The sequence below is a fragment of the Haliaeetus albicilla genome, chromosome 13 (assembly GCF_947461875.1).
Source record: "Haliaeetus albicilla chromosome 13, bHalAlb1.1, whole genome shotgun sequence".
In the NCBI taxonomy this organism is placed as follows: Eukaryota; Metazoa; Chordata; class Aves; order Accipitriformes; family Accipitridae; genus Haliaeetus; species Haliaeetus albicilla.
In genome coordinates this window covers 810,863-834,990 of record NC_091495.1, presented here as the reverse complement: position 1 = coordinate 834,990, position 24,128 = coordinate 810,863, and the positions used below count along the sequence as shown (strand labels likewise).

The 24,128-nt window shown below is 66.7% G+C and overlaps 1 protein-coding gene across 2 annotated transcripts; it reads right to left on the bottom strand.

Moving 5' to 3' along the window:
* Nucleotides 1-1,805: 1,805 nt before the first annotated feature.
* Nucleotides 1,806-23,391, bottom strand: PFAS (phosphoribosylformylglycinamidine synthase). 2 transcript variants are annotated; one of them, XM_069799802.1, is made up of 29 exons: nt 23,335-23,391; nt 22,036-22,216; nt 21,287-21,425; nt 20,626-20,731; nt 20,180-20,366; nt 19,428-19,533; nt 18,832-18,972; nt 18,075-18,199; nt 17,843-17,971; nt 17,004-17,135; nt 16,117-16,245; nt 15,609-15,682; nt 15,341-15,497; nt 14,895-14,956; nt 14,482-14,643; nt 13,275-13,388; nt 12,549-12,680; nt 11,818-12,048; nt 10,540-10,720; nt 9,734-9,817; nt 8,827-8,982; nt 8,156-8,281; nt 6,923-7,068; nt 6,171-6,381; nt 5,771-5,862; nt 5,551-5,665; nt 4,500-4,640; nt 3,629-3,781; nt 1,806-2,928 (listed from the first exon to the last, which is right to left on the bottom strand). In XM_069799802.1, exons 2-29 carry the CDS (start codon nt 22,214-22,216, stop codon nt 2,591-2,593), a joined length of 4,050 nt encoding a protein of 1,349 aa, XP_069655903.1. In that variant the 5' UTR covers nt 23,335-23,391; the 3' UTR covers nt 1,806-2,590. The 2 variants fall into 2 exon arrangements, with proteins under 2 accessions (XP_069655903.1, XP_069655904.1); XM_069799803.1 differs by lacking the exon at nt 3,629-3,781.
* Nucleotides 23,392-24,128: the final 737 nt, after the last annotated feature.

The following is a 24,128-nucleotide window of genomic DNA, read 5'->3' as shown; positions in this document are numbered from 1 at the left end:
CAGTTAAAGTCCCAACCGGGCTGACCCGGGCCAAACTGGGCTGAACTGGTGCGAGCCCAGAGTGGTCCGAGCCCCCGCCGAGGCCGCCGTTACCTTCCTGTCGCCGCGGGGCTCCGCCGAGCTGCTCATGGTTGGGGCCAGGTCTGGGCTGGGGGGTCCCAGCGGGGCCTTTATGGGACTGGGGTGGGCGGCCCCGCCCCGGGGCGGGGGGCTTGGGCGGAGGGGGCTGGGGAGGATGGGGGGAACTGGGAGCACTGGGGGGGACTGGGGGGAGGGGAGGGGGGGGACTGGGAGCACTGGGGGGACCGGGAGTATTGGGGGGGAGTGGGGGGCACTGGGAGTACTGGGGGGACTGGGGGGGAGTATTGGGGGAGTGGGGGGGAGTGGGGGAGACTGGGAGCACTGGGGGGGACTGGGGGGAGGGGAGGGGGGGGACTGGGAGCACTGGGAGTACTGGGGGGGACTGGGGGGGAGGAGTGGGGGGCAGTGGGGGGGAGTATTGGGGGGGACTGGGAGCACTGGGGGGGGACCGGGGGGGAGGGAGAGTATTGGGGGGGAGTGGGAGCACTGGGTGGGACTGGGGTGGACTGGGGGGACTGGACGAGACAGGACTGCTGAGGGGAGGGGGAGGGCGTGCTGGGGGAGACTGGGGCAGACTGGGGGGAACTGGACAGGACTGGACTGCTGGGAGGAGGGGGAGCACTGGCGTGCTGGGGGGGGACTGGGAGCACTGGGGGGTACTGGGGGGGACTGGGAGCACTGGGGGGTACTGGGGGGGACTGGGAAGCACTGGACTGCTGGGCAGGAGGGGGGGTACTGGGAGGAGGGGGAGCATTGCGGGGGACAGGGAGCACTGGGGAGAACGGGAGCGGACTGGGAGCACTGGGGGCGCTGAGGAGGGACTGGGGTTAAGTGGGAGTACTGGGGGCACTGGGAGGGGGGGCCCTGGGGGGCCCTGGGGTTAAGTGGGAGCACTGGGGGGGTCCTGGGGAGCAGTAGGGGTGTTACTGGAAGCACTGGGGGGGGGGGCACTGGGAGAACTGGGAGAGCGTTTAGAGCAGTGGCAGGGCACTGGGAGAATTGGGAGAGTGCTGGGAGCATTTGGGGGCACTGGGAGAACTGGAAGAGTGCTGGGAGAACTGGGGGGGCACTGGGAGAGGGCACTGGGAGAGCACTGGGAGTGTTGCGGTGGTACTGGGAGAACTGGGGGAGCACTGGGGGGGCACTGGGAGAACTTGGGGGGTACTGGGAGAGTGCAGGGAGAACCGAGGGGGGCACTGGGAGAACTGGGAGCGCTGGGGGGGTCACTGGGAGCACTGGGGGGGTCACTGGGGGGGATGAACCCAACCAGGACGCCTGTGGGGGGGGGAGGGGGGAGGGGTGACTCGGCACGAGACCGGCCGGGTCCCCTCGGCGGCCCCTTTGATCCCGCACGTGGCCGGCACCCGCCGGGGGGGGGGGGGGGAGGGGTGGGGGGGGGAGGGGCCGCGCCCGCCTGCCTTTTCCCCGTGGGAAAGGTGGGGGAGGGGCAGGGGGCTCTGGGAACCCGGGCGGCCGGATTCTCCCACGGGGGGGGGTGGGAGTGGGGGCCGGGGGGGAGGGGCGGTTGACACCCCATCCCTCCCCCTCCCCGCGGCTCCTTTTGGGCTCAGTTTGGAGGATTTGGGACTGGGGGAGGGGGAGGTCCCGAATGCCAGGCCCCTCCCCCACCCCCGGGGACCCCACCCCCCCAGGGGACCCCTCCCCCCCAAAGGACCCTGGGTGCCCCCCCTCCCCCCCCAAGGACTCCTGGCCCCGCCCCTAAGTAGCTGCATCCAGAATATTTTATTACAAGCCCCGCCCCCTCCATGACCCGGGCTTCCTATTGGTCGGGGGACATGGGAGGGGGAGGGGTTTCAGCTCCCATTGGGCGGGGGGGGGGGGACGGACAGGGGTCTCTGTGGGGCAGCCATGGGGCTGGCTATGGGTCAGGTCAATCCGTGGGTCTGGTCCTTCTGTGGGGCAGCCGTGGGGCAGTCCGTGGGTCAGGTCCATCTGTGGGTCTGTCCGTGGGTCCTTCTATGGGGCAGCTGTGGGGCCACCCGTGGGTCAGGTCCATCTGTGGGTCCGTCCGTGGGTCTGGTCTTTCTGTGGGGCAGCCGTGGGGCCGCCTGTGGCTCAGGTCTGTCCGTGGGTCTTTCTATGGGGCAACTGTGGGGCAGCCTGTGGGTCAGGTCCCTCCGTGGGTCTGTCTGTGGGTCAGGTCTGTGGCTCAGGTCCATCCGTGGGTCAGTCCCGTGGGTCAAAGCTTTCTATGGGGCAGCCGTGGGGCCACCCATGGCTCAGGTCCATCCGTGGGTCAATCTGTGGGTCAAATCTTTCTGTGGGGCAGCCCACGCCTCGTGTCCATCCGTGGGTCAAGTCTTTCTATGGGGCAGCCATGGGGCTGCCTGTGGGTCAGGTCACTCCGTGGGTCTGTCCGTGGGTCGAGTCTTTCTGTGGGGCAGCCCACACCTCGGGTCCATCCGTGGGTCAATCCGTGGGTCTAGCCAGAGGAATCAGACGTAGGGGAGGGAACGCAAGGGGGGGGGGGGGGCAGCCGTGGGGCAGCTCAGACCTCGCCGTGGGGCCAACGCAAGCACCACTCGCAGGCGTTGCGGAACATGCGGAGCCAAGGGGCGTCGTGCCCCCCGTCCCGCGCCGCGGGGCGCCCCCAAATGGGGGGCCACCAGGGCCACTGCCAGGCGCGGACCCCCCGCTCGGGGTGGGGCATGATGGCCAAATGGCGGCCGCAGGGGGAGCAGAGGGCGGCCGCCGCCCCCCCCGAGCCGTTGGGGTTGAGGGGGTACTCGGCCGTGGGGCGCCCCGCGTCGTCCACGTAACGAAGGGGGACCAGGCCCCCCCCCAGCGCCGCCGTTATTCCGTCGGGAGTCCGGAACTGGAACCGGCCTGGGAAAAGGGGAAAGAGGGGGGGCACCCATGGGTGTCACCGCAAAGAGGGTCTCGGAGTGGCAGGTGTGGGGCGATGGGGCATCCCAGTGCTCCCAGTGCCCCCCCCAGTACTCCCAGTGCCCCCCCAGCGCTCCCAGTGCCCCCCAGTGCTGCCCCCCAGTGCTCCCAGTATCCCCCCAGTGCTCCCAATGTCCCCCGAGTGCTTCCAGTGCTCCCAGTGCCCCCTCAGTGCTCCGTGTCCCCCAGTGCTGCTCCCCAGTGCTGCTCCCCAGTGCTCCCAGCGTTCCCAGTGTCCCCTCAGTGCTGCCCCCCAGTGCTCCCAGTACTCCCAGTGCTCTCCAGTACTTCCAGTGCCCTCCCAGTGCCACCCAATCCTCCCTGCATTCCCAGTGCCCCCAAGCCCCTCAGTGCTCCCCAGTACTCCCAGCGCCCTCCCAGCACCTCCCAATACTCCCAGTACTTCCAGTGCCCTCTCAGTGCCCCCCAATCCTCCCCATATTCCCAGTGCCCCAAGCCCCCCAGTGCTCCCCAGTACTCCCAGCGCCCTCCCAGTACGCCCAGTGCCCTCCCAGCACCCCCCAATCCTCCCAGTACTCCCAGTGCCCCCCAATCCTCCCTGTATTCCCAGTGCCCCCAAGCTCCCCAATGCACCCTCCCAGTCCTCCCAGCGCCCTCCCAGTCCTCCCAGCGCCCCCACCTTCCCCGTGGGCCACCCAGACGCCCAGGCAGGAGCCCGCCATCCCCCGCAGCATCAGGGCCGGCCCCGGCTCCACGCGCACGGCCACGAACCGCGACTCGAAGCGCCCCGACGTGTTGGGGCTCAGCACCACCGCGGGGGGGGCCCCCTCCTCTGCGCCCCACACCGCCCAGGTCACCCCAAGGGGACGCCCCCAGGCACCCCCCACCCACCCAGGGGACACCCCTTGGGGACACCCCCAAGGGACACCCCCTGGGGGACACCCCACATGCAGCAGACAGCCCCCCCCAAGAGACCCCCCCGTGGGTGACCCCCTCCTCCATGGGACACCCCCCCACCCACCCAAGGACGCCCCCACCCCATGGGACAACATCACCCATGCATGACCCCCACCCAGGGGACACCACCCCCCCTCCAAGGGATGACATCACCCATGGGTGACCCCCCCCCCTTCTCCATGGGACTCCCCCCACCCACCCAAGGGAAGACATCCCCCATGCATCACCCCCTTCTCCATAGGACCCCCACCCATGGGTGCCCCCCCCAAAAGGGACCACATCCCCCATGGGTGACCCCCTCCTCCACAGGACCCCCACTCATGGGTGCCCCCCCCAAGGGAAGACATCCCCCATGCATCACCCCCACCATAGGACCCCCACCCATGGGTGCCCCCCCCAAAGGGACAACATACGCCATGGGTGACCCCCACCATAGGACCCCCACCCAAGGGACGACATCCCCCATGGGTGACCCCCTCCTCCATAGGACCCCCACCCATAGGTGCCCCCCCAAGGGATGACATCCCCCATGGGTGACCCCCTCCTCCATAGGACCCCCCACCCGTGGGTGCCCCCCCCCCCCCAGCACCCACCAGTGGGTGGTCCCACCCAGCCCAGCAGGGCCAGGAGCTGGCACCCGTTGCAGACGCCGAGGCTGAAGGTGTCGGGGCGCCGGCGGAAGCGTTCCAGAGCGACCCGCACCCGCGGGTGGAAGCGGACAGCGGCTGCCCAGCCTTGGATGGGAGGGGGGGACACATCAAAAAAAAAAAAAAAAAGGGGGCAGAGTCAGGGCACCCCCAAAGTGGGGACCCCCCACCCAGCACCCCTGACACCCTGCACCCCCAAAACAGGGGCACCCGTGAAGACAGGGACACCTGCACCCAGCATCTACAACACCCTGCACCCCCCAAACCAGGGGCACCCCCAAAATGGGGACCCCTGCACCCCCAAAACACAGCACCCCCAAACCAGGGGCACCCCAAAACCTGGGCCACCCCAAAACCCGGGTCACTCAAAACCAGGCACGCCCCAAAACTAGGGTCATTGAGAAGCAGGGACACCCCAAAACCAAGGGTACCCCAAAATTAGAAGCACCCCGAACCAGGGACACCCCAAAAACAGCTGCACCCCAAAACTAGGGACACCCTAAAAAACAGGGGCACCCCAAAACCAGAGTCACTCAAAACCAGGGTCAACCTAAAAACCAAGGGACGCCCCAAAAACAGAGGCACCCTGAACGAGGGACATTCCAAAACCAGAGGCACCCCAAAACTAGGGACACTCTAAAAACCAAAGCCACTCCAAAACCAGGGGCACCCTAAAACTGGGCCACCTCAAAACCAAAAGCACCCCAAATCTAGGGGCACCCTGAGCCAGGGACACCCCAAAACCTGGGCCACCCCAAAACCCGGGTCACTCAAAACCAGGCACACCCCAAAACTAGGGTCATTGAGAAGCAGGGACACCCCAAAACCAAGGGCACCCCAAAACTAGAACCACCCTGAACCAGGGACACCCCAAAAACAGCTGCACTCCAAAACTAGGGACACCCTAAAAAACAGGGATGCCCCAAATATTATGGACCCGCCCCCCGGGGTCCCCCCCAGGTGTGAATTTAAGGGGGGGGTACCCCAAGTTTCTCACCCTTGGCGGAGCCAAGGACGTCGGCGTAGCTGAACCCCCCCACGAAGACGAGCCCCCGGAAGCCATCGAGGGTGACGGTGCCCGAGCAGAGGTCCTCCGTCGTCACGTCCCACACCTGGGGACACCCGGATGCTTGGGTCCCCCCCGGCACACTCCGGGGGGGGACACGACCCCCAGGAGGTGGGGGTCAGGGTGGGGGTCAGGGTGGGGGGTCCCTTACCTGGAAGCCGGCCATGACGAAGGCGGCCGCCATCTCGCGGTCCCCGTTGCTGCCTTCCTCCCGCAAGATGGCCACCCGCGGTCCTGGTAGCTCTGGGGACATCGGGGTCAGCCCCTGTCCCTGCGGTCCCCCGCTCCCAGACCCCCATGTCCCCCCCAGCGTGACCCCCAGGAACCCCAGACCCCCAGGATTGTGACCCCCATGATCTCCCAACTCCCCAGGTCCCCCAAGACCCCCAAGTCTTCCCAGACCTCCATGACCCCCAAGACCTCCATGACCCCCAAGACCCCCATGTCCTCCCAGACCTCCATGACCCCCAAGACCCCATGATCCCCAAGACCCCCATGTCTTCCCAGACCCCCCAGACCCCCAAGACCTCCCAGCCCCCCCAGCCCCTCACCCATGTGCCGGAGCAGGGGGGGCTCCTCGAAGGGGTCGAAGGTGAGGGTGAAAGTAGGTCCCTGGCGCCGGCGCAGCCCAGCCTCCTCCTGGGCCACGCAGTCCACGGCCGCCTGCTCCCGCTCCAGTCGGAAACTGGTCTCCTCCCAAAGCGCCCGCAGGTCCCCAACGGGCTCAGACAGCACGGTCGTGCCTGCCACCACCACCTGAACCTGCCATGGGAACACAGGGATGGTCAGGGACATGGCCACCACCACCTGAACCTGCCATGGGGACATGGGGATGGTGAGGAACATGGCTATCACCATAGCCACCACCACCTGAACCTGTCATGGGGACACGGGGATGGTCAGGGACATGGCCACCACCATGGCCACCACCACCACCTGAACCTGCCATGGGGACACGGGGATGGTGAGGAACATGGCCACCACCATGGCCATCACTATGGCCAAAGCCCTCCACACCCCCAGCAGGACACAGGGACACAGCAATGGCCACCTCCTGTCGGACCATAACACCATGGGGACACAGCCACAGGGACACGGCCATGGTCATCTCCTGTCCTACCATACCACCATGAGCACATGGCCATGGGGACATGGCCATGGTCACCTCCTGTCCCACCATAACACCACGGGGACATGGCCACGGGGACATGGCCATGGGGACATGGCCATGGGGACACGGCCATGGTCACCTCCTGTCCCACCATAACACCACGGGGACATGGCCACCCCCACGTCCCCTCACCGTGGCGTCAGGCCCGTAAGGGCCGCTGTGGCCCACGGGGACACAGCGCACGCCGGCCTCCTGGTAGCGGCGGCAGACATCAACGCTGGTGCCCAGCGGCACCTCCAGCACCAACCCCGGCTCCTCCGCGAACAGCACGGCCAGCGCTGCGGGGACAAGGGACATGGGGGTGGAGGACGGTGACGTGGGACATCGGGCATGGAGATATGGGACGTACGGGGAGGTGGGGATGGGGGATAATGGGGACAGGGGATGTGGGGACGTGGGGGACAGGACAGGGGACACGGGACATGGGGACGTGGGGACATGGGACGTGGGGATATGGGATAATGGGACATGGGATAATGGGGACATGAGGACATGGGACATAGCGACAGGGGATGTGGGGACATGGGGACACAGGACATGGGGACGTGGGGACATGGGAACATGAGGACATGGGGACACAGGATAATGGGGACATGAGGACATAGGGACAGGGGATGTGGGAACATGGGGGACAGGACAGGGGATGTGGGAACGTGAGGATGTGGGGACATGGCGACATGGGATAATGAGGTAATGGAGACATGGGATAATGGGGACATGGGATAATGGGGACATGGGATAATGGGGACATGAGAACATAGGACATAGCGACAGGGGCTATGGAGACATGGGATAATGGGGAGAGGATAATGGGGACGGGGGATGTGGGGACATGGGACACGGGACATGAGGACATGGGATAGTTGGGACATGAGGACATGGGGACAGGGGAACATGAGGACATGGGGACACAGGATAATGGGGACATGGGGACACAGGATAATGGGGACATGGGGACAGGGGATGTGGGGACATAGGACACAGGAGATAGGGGATGTAAGGACATGGGATAATGGGGACATGGGGCCATGAGGACATGGGACATATGGGACATGAGGACATGGGGACAGGGGATGTGGAGACGTGGGGACACAGGGGCCATGGGAACACAGGTGCATGAGGACATGGGGACGAGCCACGTGGGGACATAGGGGACAGGGGGACATGGGACATCTGGATGTGGGGGGACAGCGCACAAGAGGTGGGAACACGGGAGGCGAGACGCGGCGCTGAGGGCTCTCCAGCAGTTCCTGGTGGTTCCCCAACCTGGGAAGGTCCCGGGGTGGGGTGGGGGGGATGTTCCCCAGATTGGGGTGTCTCAGGGGTGTCCCCGAGCGTTCCCGGGGAAGGGTGACGGTGACTCACGAGAGGCGTCGTGGGGGACGGCGGCGATGTCCACCTGGAGGCCGCAGTTGCCGGCGAAGGCCATCTCCAGCAGGCAGCCCAGCAGCCCCCCGTCGCTCACGTCGTGGCCCGCCCGCAGCCCCCGCTCTGGGGCGCAGCGGCAGGCGTCACCCCGTGGCACCACGACCACCCCCCCCGCCCCAATTCCTACGGACCCCGACCCTGGGGTCACCTCTGGTCACCCCAGTTCCCACCCCGTGCACCCTGACACCCCCCCGCACCCCAAATGTCCCCACACACCCCACAATCCCCCCTGAACCCCAAATCTTCTTTACACCCAAATCCCCCCGCACCCCAAGTCCCCCCCAAATCCCTCACACACCCCAAATACCCCCCTGCATCCCAAATCCCCCCTTTCACCCCAAATTCTCTCTGCACCCCAAATCTCCTCCCCTTTACCCCAAACCCCTCCCCACCCCAAATCCCCCCTTTCACCCCAAAACCTCAAATCCCCCAAATCTCCCCCAGACCCCAATCCCCCCCAAATCCCTCCCACACCCCAAATCCCCCCACCCCACCCCAATCCCCCCTACACCCCAAATCCCCCCTGCACCCCAAATCCCCCCCCAGGCTCCCCTTTTCTCCCACCCACCCCAATCCCCCAAAGGGGGGGTCCCACCCCGAGCACCCACCTTCGATGAGGCGTTGGGTGACACGGAAGGCGGCGGCCAGCAGCTCGGGGTCCTCCAGGTCAGGGCAGGCGTCCCCCAACTGCGAGAAGACCTGGGCCAGGGCGCTGCCCCCCAAACGGTGCCGCCCCGGGCTCAGCTGCACCCACAAAAGGGCTCCTGGGGGACCCCAAAATCCAGGGGGTGGGCTGCAGCACCCCAAGGTCCCCCACGGGCACCCCAACCCCTCCCTGGAGTCACAGCACCCCAAAATTCCCCAGGGGTCACTCCAAGGCTCCTGGGCACCCCAAAATTCCATGGGGGGTCTAACAGCACCCCAAGGTCCCCCACTGGCACCCCAACACCTCCCAGGAGTCACAGCACCCCAAAATTCCCTAGGGTTTACAGCAGGACTCCTTGGGAGACCCCAAAATCCTTGGGGGGGTCTACAGCACCCCAAGGTCCCCCAAAGGCACCCCAACCTCTCCCAGGAGTCATCACAGCACCCCAAAATGTCACCAGGGTGTCACCACCACCCCTCATTACCCTAAAACCCTCCCAGGCACCCCAAAATCCATGGAGGGTCCCATCCTCCTGCAAGCACCCCAAAATTCACCCAGAGTTTACAATGTGGCTCCTGGGGGACCCCAAATTCCATGGGAGGGTCTACAGCACCCCAAGGTCCCCCAAAGGCACCCCAACCTCTCCCAGGAGTCATTACAGCACCCCAAAATGTCACCAGGGTGTCACCACCACCCCTTGGTTACCCTAAAACCCTCCTGGGCACCCCAAAATTCATAGAGGGTCCCATTCCCCTGCAAGCACCCCAAAATTCACCCAGGGATCCCAGCCTGCCCTTAGGGCACCCCAAAACCTCCATGGGGGATCCTGGCTCCCTGAGGGCACCCCAAAACCCGCTGGGGTCACTGACCTTTGCCATCAGGACACTTGAGGTCGGGGGTGACGGTAGCCGTGATGTCAGGGCAGACGGCGTAGGCCGAGACCACCAGGGTGCCTGGGCAGGGGTCAAGAGGTCACCGGGGGTCACGGGGGACTTGGGGTCACATGGGGGCATGAGGTCAAAGTGGGGGACCCATGGCCAGGAGTAGGGGTGGTGGCACCCATGGGTCACAGCACCATGGTCGTGGCATCCGTGACCCATCATCGTGGTGGTGGCACCCATGGGTCCTGGTGCTGTGGCACCCATCACCCATCATCGTGGTGGTGGCACCCATGGGTCCTACTTCTGTGGCACCCATCATCATGGTGGTGGCACCCATGGGTCCTGGTGCTGTGGCACCCATCACCCATCATCATGGTGGTGGCACCCATCACCCATCATCGTGGTGGTGGCACCCATCACCCATCATCGTGGTGGTGGCACCCATGGGTCCTACTTCTGTGGCACCCATCACCCATCATCGTGGTGGTGGCACCCATGGGTCCTACTTCTGTGGCATCCATCACCCATCATCGTGGTGGTGGCACCCATCACCCATCATCATGGTGGTGGCACCCATGGGTCCTGGTGCCATGGCACCCATCACCCATCATCATGATGGTGGCACCCATGGGTCCAGGCGCCATGGCACCCATCACCATGGTGGTGGCACCGCTCCTCATCCTCCCAGTGGTGACACGCCCAGGTTCCCCTGCCACGGCGGTGCCCGTGGCACCCACGACCCCGTGCCACGCCAACCGCACCCGCCGCCCCAAGTCCCGGCCGACGGGACTCACCGGGTGCCAGGACGGTTTCGGTGCCGACACGGGCGGCCATGCTGAGCGAGTCCTTGCCCCCGTCAATGGCCACGCCCAGGCGGTGCAGGAGTCCCACCAGCCCCTCACACGCCGTCACCAGCGCCCCGCCCTCCGCCCCTGTCTTCGCCCCCCACATCCAGTTCCCCGAGCACTTCACGTCCTGGGGACACCGGAGACACGGGGTGGGGGACACCGAGAAGACGGGGACACGGGGTGGGACACCGAGAAGACATGGACATGAGGACGTGGAGACACCAGGACCCACGGAGGGGGGACGTGGAGATGCAGGGAACAAAGGGGACATGGGGACACAAAAGGACACAGGACAGGACAGGAAGGGACAAGTCAGAGCCACCTCGTGTCCCAGAGCCCTCCTGCCACCCTCAAACCCTCCCCAGATGTCCTCCTGGTAGCACTCAACCTCACCCATCACATCCCACCCCACGGCGGTGGCAATCTCAATGGCCATGCCGTGGTGCCCGTGGCCACGCCACAGCCCCTGTGACCAGGACGTGGCCCTGGTGACAACAGTTTGGCCCTCATGGCAGTGATGTGGTCCTGGTGGCTCCCGTGACCATGATGTGACCCTGCCATGGTCCCTGTAGCCACAGCATGGCCCTGGTGTGACAATAACATGGCACCCTGTAGCCACATGTCCCAGAGCCGTGCCATGGCCGTGCTGTGGGCCCTCTTGGCCACGCCATGACCATGCCATGGTCTTTCATGGCCATGCCTTGGCCCCACCATAGTCCCCCTTGGCCATGCCATGGCCACGCTGTGGTGGTCCCCTACGGCCATGCCATGATCTTCCATGGCCATGCCATGGCCCCATAGTCCCCCTTGTCATGCCTTGGCCATGCCATGGTCATGCTGTGGTACCTGTAGCCACAGCCATAAGCGTGCCACGGCCCCTTAGCCCCATCTTGTAGCCATGTCACGGTCCTGCCATGGCAAGGACCTGCGGCTGTGACATGGCCGCTACACTATGGCGTGGCCATCCCATAGCCATGCCATCACCATGACATTGCTCCTGTAGCCATGCCGTGGCCGTGCCGTGACGGCGGCATGTCCCCCATGGCACGGCCACCCCATCACATGCCATCACCATGTCATTGCTCCCGTAGCCATGCCGCGGCGGCAGCACGTTCCCCCACAGCGTGGCCATCTCACGGACACACCAAAACCACGTCGCCGCTCCCGTAGCCACCCTACGGCCGTGCCATGGCATCGGCGCGGCGCCCGCGGCGCGGTACTCACGCGGAGGTCGGTGATGCGAGCGAAGACGAGGTTGGTGAGGGCTTCGGTGAGGGCCAGGCGGGCGCCGGCGGCCGGATCCAGCAGGCCCTTGATGGGCTGCTCACCCAACGCCGTGGCCGCCCCCACCGTGTCGAAGTGGGACAGGGCCACCACGGCCACGTCGGCTAGCGGCGTGTGCAGGGGCCCCACACACTGCTGCTGGGCCACCAGCCCCGTCACCGAGCGGTCCACCTGCCCCGGGGACAGCGGCATCAGCGGGGGACGCGGGCCGGGAGGTGGCCATGGGGATGGGTTTTGGGGGGGACGGGGTTGGGACATGTGGGGGACGTGGATGGGACGTATCCTGGAGGGACGGGGACATGGGCTGGGATGTTTCCCCAGGAGTGGCATTGACTTGGGGGACACGGAGTGGGACGTGTCATGGAGGGATGTGGAGTGGGGACATGTGGGGCACACGGACATGCTGGGAGGAGCATTGGGGACATGGAGGGGGATTGGTGAAATGAAGAGGGATTGGTGACACCGAGGGGATTGGTGGCACAGAGGGGATCGGGGACGTGGAGGGGACCGTGGCCACCAAGTGGGTTGGGGACACGGAGGTGACCATGGCCACCAAGTGGGTTGGGGACATGGAGGGGACCACAGCTGCCCAGGAGGCAGGCGCAGGCGGGGCTGGGTGGCCCAGCAGGGCCCACTGCTGGGGTTGGGGACAGGGGGGGACACGGGGGTACCTTGTTGGTGAGATAGCGCTTGCTGGCCACCGCCGGGAGCCGCAGGACACGCTCCAGCGCCTGCCGCACCGACAGCGCCGGGGGCAGCGCCAGTGGGCGCAGGGTGGGGGGCACCCGCTGCAGCACGAACTCCTGGGGGGGCACGGAGGGATGGGGGTCCCATCATCACGGGGGTCCCCATCCCTCTTGGGTGGCCCCATCCCTTTTGGGTATCCCCATCCCAACTGGGGGGTCCCCATTCCTCTTGGGTGGTCCCATTGCGTCGCCCCCATCATCATGGTGGTCTCCATCCCCCTTGGGTGTCCCCATCGCAACAGGGGGGTTCCCATCATCATGGGGGTCTCCATCCCTTTTGGGTGTCCCCAACCCTGTTGGGTGTCGCCATCCCAACTGGGGGTCCCCATCATCATGGGGGTCTCCATCATCATGGGGGTCTCCATCCCTCTTGGGTGTCCCCTTTCCCAACTGGGGGGTCCCCATTCCCATCATCGTGGGGTCCCCATTCCCAACTGAGCTGTCCCCATCCCCATCGGGGGGTCCCTACTGGGGGGGTCCCATCATCATGGTGGTCCCCCACCTCCGTTAGGTGTCTCCATTCCCAACTGGGGGGGGGCATCCCCATTCCTATTGGGGGTTCCCCAACACCCCAGGGGTGTCCCTTGGGTCCCAGCCCCTGGGGTGACCATGGCGGATCCCTCCCCAGGGATCTCCTGCCCCCGCCCTCACCTTTCGGGGCATCTTGCCCAGCACCCACTCAAGCTCCAAGTTGACAGGGGTGGGCAGCCCCTCATGGGACCCCCCCTCGGGCACCGGCGCCTCCAGGTCATCCACCAGCACGATCTGGGGGGCAGAGGGGGTCAGCAGGGCCAGGGCACCCCCAAAACACTCCCCAAGGACCTTCCTGGTCCCCAGGGACCCCAAAAGGACCCCAGGGACCCCTCAAAACTCCCTTTGGCTGACAGGGACCCCCAAAAGCCACCCCCAGGGACCCTCCCCGTGTCCCTCAATCTCCCCACATCCTTCCAGGTCCCCATGGCCCAGCATCCCCGCATGGCCCTGTGTGTCCCCATGTCCCCCATGTCCCCACATCCCATATCACACATCCCCATGTCCCCAAGTCCCCACATTCCCATGTCCCGTGCCCCACAACCCATGTCCTCCATGTCCCCACATCCCCCTGTGCCCACATCTCATGTCCCATGTCCCCATGGTGTCCCCTACATCCCTGCATCCCTGTGTCCCATGTCCCCACGTCCCATGTCCCCATCTCCCCACGTTCCCATGTCCCCACGCTGTCCCCCATGTCCCCGCATCCCTCTATCACATGTCCCCACGTCCCCACACCCCATATCCCCATGTCCTCCAAGTCCCCATGGTGTCCCCCATGTCCCTGCATCCCTATGTCCCATGTCCCCACATCCCCATTTCCTCCATGTCCCCCTCTCCCCACGTCCCCACATCCCCATGGTGTCCCCCATGTCCCTGCATCCCTATGTCCCACGTCCTCACATCCTCCATGTCCCCATGTCCTCCACGTCCCTACATGCCCCATGTCCCTGCATCCCTATGTCCCCATGTCCCTACATCCCCACATCCCCATGGTGTCCCCCACGTCCCCACATCCTTCATGTCCCCATCTCCCCACGTTCCCATGTCCCCATGCTGTCTCCCATGTCCCCGCATCCCTCTATCACGTCCCCACACCCCATGTCCCCATGTCCTCCACGTCCCTACGTCCCCATGCTGTCCCCCATGTCCCCTGCATCCCTATGACCCATGTCCCCACATCCCTACATCCCCACATCCCATGTCCCCATCTCCCCACGTTCCCATGTCACCACGCTGTCCCCCGCATCCCTGCATCCCTCTACCGCACATCCCCACGCCCCCACCACGTCCCCCCCACCCCGTCCCCAGCCCCGTGCCCCCTTACCCGCCCGTCCCCGGTGATGGTCCCCACCACGCAGAGGGGACAACGCTCGCGGGTGGCCAGGCGCCGCAGCAGCCCCACTCGGGACGGTCGCACCAGCAGCGCGTTGGACTCTTGGTACTCGGCACCCCACAGCTCCAGCACGCTCAGCGTCGGGTCCCCTCGCTGCCACCACCCGTGTCACCGCGGCGGGGGGACACCGCGGCAAGGGGAGGGGGGGCACCCAGGGGGTCCCTATGGGGTTGGGGACACCCGAGGGTCCCCACAGGGAGGAGGGGTGGGGGTGGCTGGGGGGGATCGGGGGGGTGTCCCGTAGCTGGGGGGGTCCCATGGGTGGCGGGGGGTCGTGAAGGGAGGTCCTGTGGGTGGGGGGTCCATGGATGGACGGGGTCCCATGGGTGGAGGGGTCCCGGTACCTGGAAGCGGCTGGCGTAGATGACGGCCCCCGCCGGCTCGCTGAGCTCCTTCAGGACGTTCCCTGGGGACAGCGGTGACAGGGACGCTGGGGACACCCCCCATGTGTCCCCCCCCGTCCCCATGACCCCCCCGTGTCCTCGTATCCCCCCCATGTCCTCGTGTCCCCAGGTCCCCAAACCATTGCCACCAGCCCCGTGACGGTGGATGCTGAAGGTGGGGTTGTCATCTCCCTCTGTCCACCCACGTCCCCATGTCCCTATGACCCTCATGTCCCCCCCCATGTCCCTATGACCCCCATGTCCCCCCGTGTCCCCCCGTCCCCCCATTCCTTCGTGTCCCCACCTCCCCAAGCCCTTGCCACCAGCCCCATGATGGCAGATGCTACAGGTGGGGTTGTTGTCATCTCCCGTGTCCCCCCCCCGTGTCCCGCCCCATGTCCCCGTACCGTTGCCGCCAGCCCCCTGGTCGTGGATGCTGCAGATGGGGTTCCCCCCCCCGCTCTCGATGCAGCCCCGCAGCACCCGGTTCATCTTCTGCTCCATCTCGGGGTCCCCCCGCTGCACCGCCCCCGCGTCCCGCTCCTCTGCGTTGTCCCCCTGCACCTGGGGACACGGAGCAGGGGGGGGGACACACCGTGGAGACACACACACACACCCCCCAGACCCCTAGCACCCCCCCCAAAACACACAGGGACCCCCCTGGCTCCCCCTTACCTGGATGGAGGAGGCAGCCCCCCCGCCGACACCGATGCGGTACACGGGGCCCCCCACTTTCACCACCAGCATCCCTGGGGGGACACACACACACATGGGTGAGACCCCTTGGACCCCCCCAGGGAGCTTGGGGGTCTTGAGGAGGGTGGGATTTGGGGGTCCCAGGGGAAGTTTGGGGGACCTGGGGGGGTCCCAGAGGGGCGTTGGGGGTCCTGGGAGAAGTTTGGGGGTCAGATGGGGATTTGGGGGTCCCAGGGAGATGGGTCGGGGGTCCCATAAGGGGTTGAGGGTCCCACGGGAAGTTTGGGGGTCAGATGGGGATTTGAAGGTCCTGGGGGGGCTGGGTTGGGGGTCCCATGGGGATTTGGGGGTCCCATAGGGATTTGGGGGTTCCAGGGGTGGTTTGGGGATCCCGGGGGGGCGGGCTAGGGCTCCTGGAGGAAGTTTGGGGGCCCCATGGGGATTTAGGGGGCCCGGGGGTCTTGTCGGAGAGGCCAGGGGGTCTCACCGGGCTCGGGGTGCTCCTTGCGGACGTGGTCGTCCTCGATGGCGCCGATGCCACCACTGAACATGATGGGTTTGATCCACTCCCGCCGCTGCCCCCCCGGCAGCACCTGCCCGAAGGAGCGGGCGAAGCCTGGGGACACCCCACAGCGTCACCTCCCCTGCCACCCCAAAGCCCCCCACCATGTGGCACCATCCCACCCCCCCAAACCAGGGGGTCCCCAGAGGTCCCCAAGGCCATGGAGGTCTCCAGGAGCCCCTGAAAGGGCTTTAAATGTCCCCAAGGTCCCCAAGGCAGCGCCGTGTCCCCAAGACCATGGAGTTCTTTGGGTGTCACCAAGAGGGTCCCCAAATGTCCCGGGGGTCCCCAAGGCCATGGAGATCTTTGGGTGTCCCTGAAGGGTCCCCAAAATGTCCCAGAAGTCCCCAAGGCAGCAGGTGTCCACAAGGGTCCCCAGGGGTCCCCCAAGGACATGAAGATCTTTGGGTGTCATCTAGAGGGTCCCCAAATATCTCAGAGGTCCCCAAGGCAGAGCAGGGTGTCCACAAGGGTCTCCAAGGCCATGGAGGTCTTTGGGTGTCAGCTGGAGGGTCCCCAAATGTCCCAGATGTCTCCAAGGCCATGGAGGTCTTTGGGTGTCACCTAGAGGGTCCCCAAGTGTCCCAGGGAGTCCCCAAGCTTCCCCAGGGGTCCCCAAGACCATGGAGATCTTTGAGCGTCATTGGAAGGTCCCCAAATGACTTTGGGGTCACCAAGGCCATAGGGTGTCCCCAAGGGTGCCCAAGACCATGGAGGTCTTTGGGCATCCCTGAAAGGTCCCCAAATGTACCCAGGGGTCCCCAAGTTTCCCCGGAGGTCCCCAAATGTCCCCCGGAGGGGTCCCCGCTCACCAGCCAACACAGGTTCCCCGAATTTGTTGCCGTAGTCGCTGGCGCCGTCGCTGGCCCCGATGGCGATTTCCAGGGGGCAGGCGAAGGATTTGGGGTACGGCTGCGCCCCGTCTTCCCAGGGCAGGTCATAGCCTGGGGGGGGGGGGGGGTGGACATGTGGGTGCCCAATCAGCTGGGGGTGGGGGGGGAGCCGGGGCTTGGAGGGGGGGGGGGGTCCCAGGGGTGGGGGAATCCTAGGTTTGGGGGGAACCGGGGGAGTCTTGGGAGGTTCAGTGAGATTTGGGGGGGTCCTGAGGAGTTTTGTGGGGGGGTATGGTGGGTTACATAGGGGTCTAAGGGGTTTGGGGGATCTCTGGGGTATTGGGGGTCCCGGGGGGTTTGGAGTCCTGGGGGGGGGGGGGGGGGCTTAGGGGGGTCCAAGGAGTATTTGGGGGTCCCGGGAGGTTTCAGGGAGTCCCAGGGGTATTGGGGTGCCTGGGAGGGTCCAGGGAGGTCCCGGGAGTTTGAGGGATTGTGAAGGGGTTCAGGGGGTCTGAGGGGTTTGGGGGGGGTCCCATGGGGATGGTTTGGGGGGTCCCTGGGATATTGGGGTTTCTGGGGGGGGGGGGTGTCCCAGGGGGGTTGAAAGTTGTTGGGTGTTTAGGGGGGTCCCAAGAAGTTTCAGGGGGTCCCAGGGGTATTGGGGGGCCTGAGGGGGTCCCAGGGGTATTGGGGGGTCCCAGGAGATTTCAGGGGGTCCCTTGCATATTAAGGGGCCTGGGGGAGGAGTTCAAGGGGTCCCCAGGGGGTTTGGGGGCACCCCGGGGGGTCGGGGGGTGGGGGGGTCCCGAGGGTCTCACCAGGGATGAGCAGGTTGCCAAAGCTGTACCCGGCGGTGCCGGCAATGACATGGGCGCCGCGGCCGGTGCACTGCACGTCCCGGATCCGGCCCCCCGTCCCCGTCGTCGCCCCACTGAAGGGGGCCACAGCTGGGGGTGGGGGCACATTAGGACACACCCACTCCTCAAACCACACCCCACCACACCCCCCAGCCCCTCCCCATCTGCCCCCCCCACCCCAAACCCCACTGACCAGTGGGGAAGTTGTGGGTCTCGGCGGTGAAGATGACGTGCCGGATGGTCGTCCTCTTCTCAAAGGGACTCGGTTCGGCCGGGTCCCGCGGCCACAGCGCTGTCACCGGCACGCCCCGGATGGCGCTGCGGGGACAAGGGACATGTCAACCCCCTCCGGTGCCCAATGGGGGGGCCACACAGCAAGGCACAGGCACCCATGGGTGATGGCATCCTGCTAGCGTCCGTGCCGTCATCACCCATGGGTGATGGGACTCCTCAACCTTGAAGCCATCATCACCCATGGGTTGTGGGGTGCTCCAACCTCCATGTCATGGGCACCCATGGGTGATGGAACTGCCCAACTTCCATGCCATCATCACCCATGGGTGATGGGATCCCCCAGTGTCCATGCTATGGGCACTCATGGGTGTTGGAACTGCCCAACCTCCATGCCATCATCACCCATGGGTGATGGGATCCCCCCAACCTCTGTGCCATCATCACCCATGGGTGATGGGATCCCCCCAACCTCTGTGCCATCATCACCCATGGATTATGGGGTGCTCCAACCTCCATGTCATGGGCACCCATGGGTGATGGAACTGCCCAACCACCATGCCATCATCACCCATGGGTGATGGGATCCCCCACTGCCCATGCCATGATCACCCATGGGTGATGGAACCTCCCCCAACCTCCCCACCATGGTCACCCATGGGTGACAGCCACCCCAAGGACCCCTGGCCTTGACGCCATGGGGCACCCATGGGGCCCACCTGCTGTTGTCAGAGAACTTGATGACGTTGTTGGGGTTGCTGGAGCTCTGGGTTCCCATGATGCTCTGGAAGAGTGACTCCGGCTTCTCCTGCCCATCCACCACCAACCGCCCCTTGAAGAACCAGTGGCGGCTGTGCTCGCTGGGGACACGGTCATGGGGGGCAGTGTCACCGGGGGGGGACACAGACATGGGGGTGGCATCAATGGGGGACATGGTCATGGGAGGTGGCATCAATGGGGGACACAGGCATGGAAGGTGGCATCAATGGGGGACACGGTCATGGGAGGTGGCATCAATGGGGGACACAGGCATGGAAGGTGGCATCAATGGGGGACACGGTCATGGGGGTGGCATCAATGTGGGACATGGGGACATCCTCATGGCGGTGTCATCAGTGGGGGACACAGACATGGGAGGTGGCATCAATGGGGGATACGGGGACGTGGTCATGGGGATGGCATCAGTGAGGGACATGGTCATGGGAATTGGGGGGGTCAGGGAGTTCAGGGGGAGTTGGGGGGGTGGAGGAGGGTTGAGGGGGGGTCGGGGGGGCTGGGGAGGGGTCAGGGGGATTTGGGGGGGTCCAGGGGTCACCTGTTGGACTGGGCCAGGTCGAAGCACTCCACCGAGGTGGGGTTGCGGCCGGCGGTGCGGAAGAGGCGTGTGTAGTACTGCACGTCCCAGGGGTCGAAGGCCAGACCTGGGGGACACCGCTGTCCCCAAGGGTCCCCAGGGACACCCCGATATCCCCCCCCGACCCCCCACTGTGTCCCCTCAGGTCCTTTGACCCACACCCAGGGGCCTCGGGGACATCCCGTGGCCCCATAACGCTTTGTCCCCAAGTGTCCCCATGTCCCTGTGTCCTTGTGTCCGATGTCCTCATGTCCCCTTGTCCTTTGTCCCCCATGTCCCCATCACGCCCCATGTCCCCAAGCAGCCGCACAGCCCCGCGTCCCACGTCCCGTCCTCCATGTTCTCATCTCCCATGTCCTTCACGTCCCCATGTCCCACGTCCTTCACGTCCCTGTGTTGTCATCTCCCATGTCCTTCACGTCCCCGTGTCTCCAAGTAGCCCCACATCCCCATGTCCCCTCGTCCCCCCATGTCCCCCGTCCCATGTCCCCAAGCACCCCCATGTTCTCCATGTCCTCACGCCCCCTTGTCCCCATGTCTCCTGTCCTCCATGTCCCCACGTCCCCACACAGCCCCACATCCCCCTGTCCCCCCCATGTCCCCCATATCGCCATGTCCCCTTGTCCCCAAGCACCCCCACATCCCCACCACGTCCCACATCCCCACCACGTCCCCTTCTCCCCACGTCCCCCCACCATGTCCCGTCCCCCTACCCAGCTCGTGGTCCGCCTTCTCCAGGGCCTGGGGGCCACCCCGCAGGACGTCGATGGTGGTGACGGGGACGGGGCGCACGGGGACCTCGAAGGTGACCAGCGGCTCCGGGTAGAGCTGTTCCGTCATGGGGTCCCGCAGCGCCCGCCCCAGTCGTCCCGCTGCCCCCGCCGGCGGCTGTCCCTCGAACTGGGGGGGGGGGAGACACGGGACACGCACACCCCACGTCACCCCATCCTGTCCCCGTGGGGGCACCCCCAGACGGGGGGACAGCGGGACCCCCCGGGGACAGATGGGGATGGATGGGGACGCGGGGACCCCCAGGACATGGGGACCCCAAGGACAGGGGGGACTCCGGGACCCCCAAAACAGCTGATGCCCCCCCGATGTCCCCAGTATCCCCAGTGCCTCCCACGTCCGTCCGTCCCCCCGTGTCCCCGGTGCCCACCTGGAGCAGGAGGCGGCGGGAGCGCTCCAGGCGTCGCACGCGGCACAGCCCGGCCGCCCGGCAAAGGGAGACGGCGTTGGTGGAGGCGGCCGTGGAGACCCCCAACCTGCCGGCACCCACGGCACCCGTGGGACTCCCACCCATAACCCACAGGACCCCCCCGGGCACCGGTGGGATCCCCCAATGGGGAACCCACAGCACCCACGGGACCCCCCATGCCAGGCACCCCCAGCACCCATAGGACCCCTTCCCAGCACCCACAGGACCCCCCCCCTACCAGGTACCTACAGCACCCATGGGACCCCCCCACCAGGTACCTACTGCACCCATGGGACCCCCAGCACCCATGGGACCCCCCCTACCAGGTACCTACTGCACCCATGGGACCCCCAGCACCCATGGGACCCCCCCTACCCATGGGAGCCCCTCCAGCACCCCCAGCATGCATGGGACCCCCCCCACCAGGCACCTACAGCACCCACAGGACCCCCAGCACCCATGGGACCCCCCCAGCACCCATGGGACCCCCCCTCAGGTACCTACAGCACCCACAGGACCCCCAGCACCCATGGGACCCTTCCCCAGCACTGCCAGGACCCCCCCCACCAGGCACCTACAGCACCCACGGGACCCCCAGCACCCATGGGACCCCCCCCCATACCTGGGCCCGATCTCCAGCAGCACGTGGGGGCCGTGGGGGCGCAGGAAACTTTTGGGGGCCACCTCCTCCCCCTCTCCCAGGGGGGACCCCAGGAGCCAGCACAGGATCCGGCCCTCCTCCGCGCTGGGGGGGGTCTCCCCTGCGCACCCCAAAGGTTGGGACCTCCCCCACAAACAACCCCCTGACACCCAGTCCCCCCCCTGCCCCCCCAATCCCTCTGAGACCCCCCAAAGTCCCCAGCAGCCCCTGACCCCCCCATGTCCCCCATGTCCCCCCAAGTCCCCCATGTCCCCCAATGTTCCCCCATCCCCCTGTCCCCCCCATGTCCCCCAATGTCCCCACATCCCCCCATATTCCCCCTGCCCTGTGTCCCCCCAAGTCCCCCCGTCCCCAAAACCCCCTGTCCCCCCATGTCCCCTGATGTTCCCCAATGTCCCCCCATATTCCCCCGTCCCCCTGCCCCATGTTCCCCCGAGTCCCCCCTGTCCCCCCACGTCCCCAAAACCCCCATGTCCCCCAATGTCCCCATATTCCCCCCTGTCCCCCTGCCCTGTGTCCCCCCAAAGTCCCCCCGTCCCCCCCATCCCCACAACCCCATGCCCCCCTGTCCCCCATGTCCCCCAATGTCCCCCCCGTCCTGCCATATTCCCCCCTGTCCCCCCATGTCCCGCCCCCGTCCCCCTTCCCCCTGTCCCCCCACGTCCCCCCGACCCCCCATGTCCCGTCCCCCCCCGTGCCCCCCCCCGTACCGTCCCAGGCCAGGTAGTAGCAGAGCTCGCAGGTGACAGCGGTGACCCCCGGTTCCACAGCCCGGGCCACCCGCAGGGGGGACCCCAGTCCCAGTCCTGGGGGGGCCCCCCCAGATCCCTCCCCGGGACCCCCCACTCTTTCGGGGGGGCCCGGCCGCACGTAGAACCGCAGCACCTGCATCTGGGGGGGGGAGGGAGAGGGTGGGAGGGGGCCCCCAAAGCTGGAGGGACCCCCTCAGCACCCCCAAACCTGGGGACCCCCCTCCAGGCACCCCCAAATCTGAGGACTTCCAGCTCCCCCCCAAATTGAGGACCCCCAACTCCCTGGCTCCCCTAAAGCCTGGGGAATCCCCAAACTTGCGACCCCCCGTCAGAGACCCCCAAAGCTCCAGGGACCCCCCAAATACCAGGGAACCCCCAAAACCTCAGGGATCCCCAAAAACTGGGGACCCCCCCCCAAAACTCCCCAGGACCCAGGTGACACCTCCAGGGCCCCCAAAACTCCCTGGGGACCCCCCAAATCCTGGGGACCCCCCCAAAACTCCCCAGGACCCAGGTGACACCTCCAGGGCCCCCAAAACTCCCTGGGGACCCCCCAAATCCTGGGGACCCCTCAACTCCCCAAGACCCCAGGGACTCCCTAAACCTCAGGGACCCCCAGCAACCCCCAAACCCTGCGGACCCCCCCCAAACCGTGGGAATTCCCCCAAACCCCGGGGACCCCCAAAATCCCCAAGGACCCACACAATCCCCGGGGACCCCCCCCAAACCCTGGGAACCCCCAAACTCCCCAAGACCCCCAAAACCCCCAAGGACCCCCTAAACCTCAGGGACCCCCCCAAGCCTCAGGGACTCCCAAACTCCCCCTAAACCTCAGGGACCCCCCCAAACCCCGGGGACGCCCCCAAACCCTGGGGACCCCTAAACTCCCCAAGGACCCCCTAAACCTCAGGGACCCCCGGGGACCCCCCCAAACCTCCACGCCCCCCCCCAAACCTTGAGGACCCTCCCAGGGACCCCCAAACCCCCTCAGGGATCCCCCACCTCCCCCAAACGTCACCGCCCTCACCCTCCCCACGTCACTAAAGGGCTCCCCCCCCCTTTACGTCACTGAGGAGGGGGGTCCCCACTCCTTACGTCACTGAGGAGGGGGTGCCCCCCCCAAAATCCCCCCCCCGCGCATCCCACGCCGCGGGGGGACACCCCCCACCCCCCGCAGACTCTCGCGATGCCGCTCGCGACCCCCCCCCGGGGGTCCCTGTTACGTCACGCCACGTCACGCGTGCCCCCCCCCCGTACCACGCGCCGCTCCGCAGCCTCTGCCCCCGCCGCCGCCGCGGGGCCGCCACCACAGGAGGGGGGCGGGGCTTGAGGGGGGCGAGGGGGCGGGGCCTGCCCTCGCGGTGACCCCGCCCCCCCGGACCTGGAGGGATCCATCGGGGGAGCCCGGGGAGGGGGAGGAGGGGGTGCCCGTCCCCCACCGCCACGGTGACATCCAAGTGGGTGAGGTCATCAGGTGCCCCTCCCCCACCCGGGGGGACCCACCGGGACCCACGTGTCCTGGGGTGGGACGACGGGGGGGGACATCTCCCATCCTCCCCCCCCCCTACTCCCCATGGGGGGGACCCAGGTGTGAGGGGGGGTGGTCCCTGGGGGACCCCCGCCCTGCCCCTCCCCCCCCATGGGTTGCCTCATATGGGGGGGAGGGGTGCCGCAAAGACTTCTGGGTAACACCGCCCCCCCCCCAAGGCCAGAGCCGACCCCGTGACCCCTGGGGGGGGGGTGGCCCAGGGCCAGGGGGGCGGTGGGGGGAGTGTGGAAGGTCACCGGTGAGCCGGCGGGTGACGTCAGCGGTGACGTCATGCGGCCTTGGAGCAGGACTGTGGCCCCAGGGAGGGACTCAGGGGTCCGGGCGCACGGCCCGGCCCCGCCCACCCCGCGCGCGCCGGGGGGTGGGGCTATGCAAATAGACTGGGAGGCTGGGGGGCGAGCCGGGGGGTGGGAGGCGCATGCGCACAACACCCCACCCGGAGCGGCTCTCCGGAGGGGAGGGGGAAGGAGCGGCGAGCCGCGCATGCGCACCGGGCCGGGGA

Coding starts and splice junctions, on each gene's coding strand:
- PFAS (XM_069799802.1), bottom strand. CDS start 22,216: ATGCAGGTGCTGCGGTTCTACGTGCGGCCGGGCCCCCCCGAAAGAGTG. Junction 18,973..19,427: donor GACCTGGCCCAGTCCAACAG/GTGACCCCTGGA, acceptor CCGTGTCCCCAG/CGAGCACAGCCGCCACTGGT. Junction 2,929..3,628: donor CTGGGTGGCCCACGGGGAAG/GTGGGGGCGCTG, acceptor CCCTTTTCCCAG/GCCGGTTCCAGTTCCGGACT.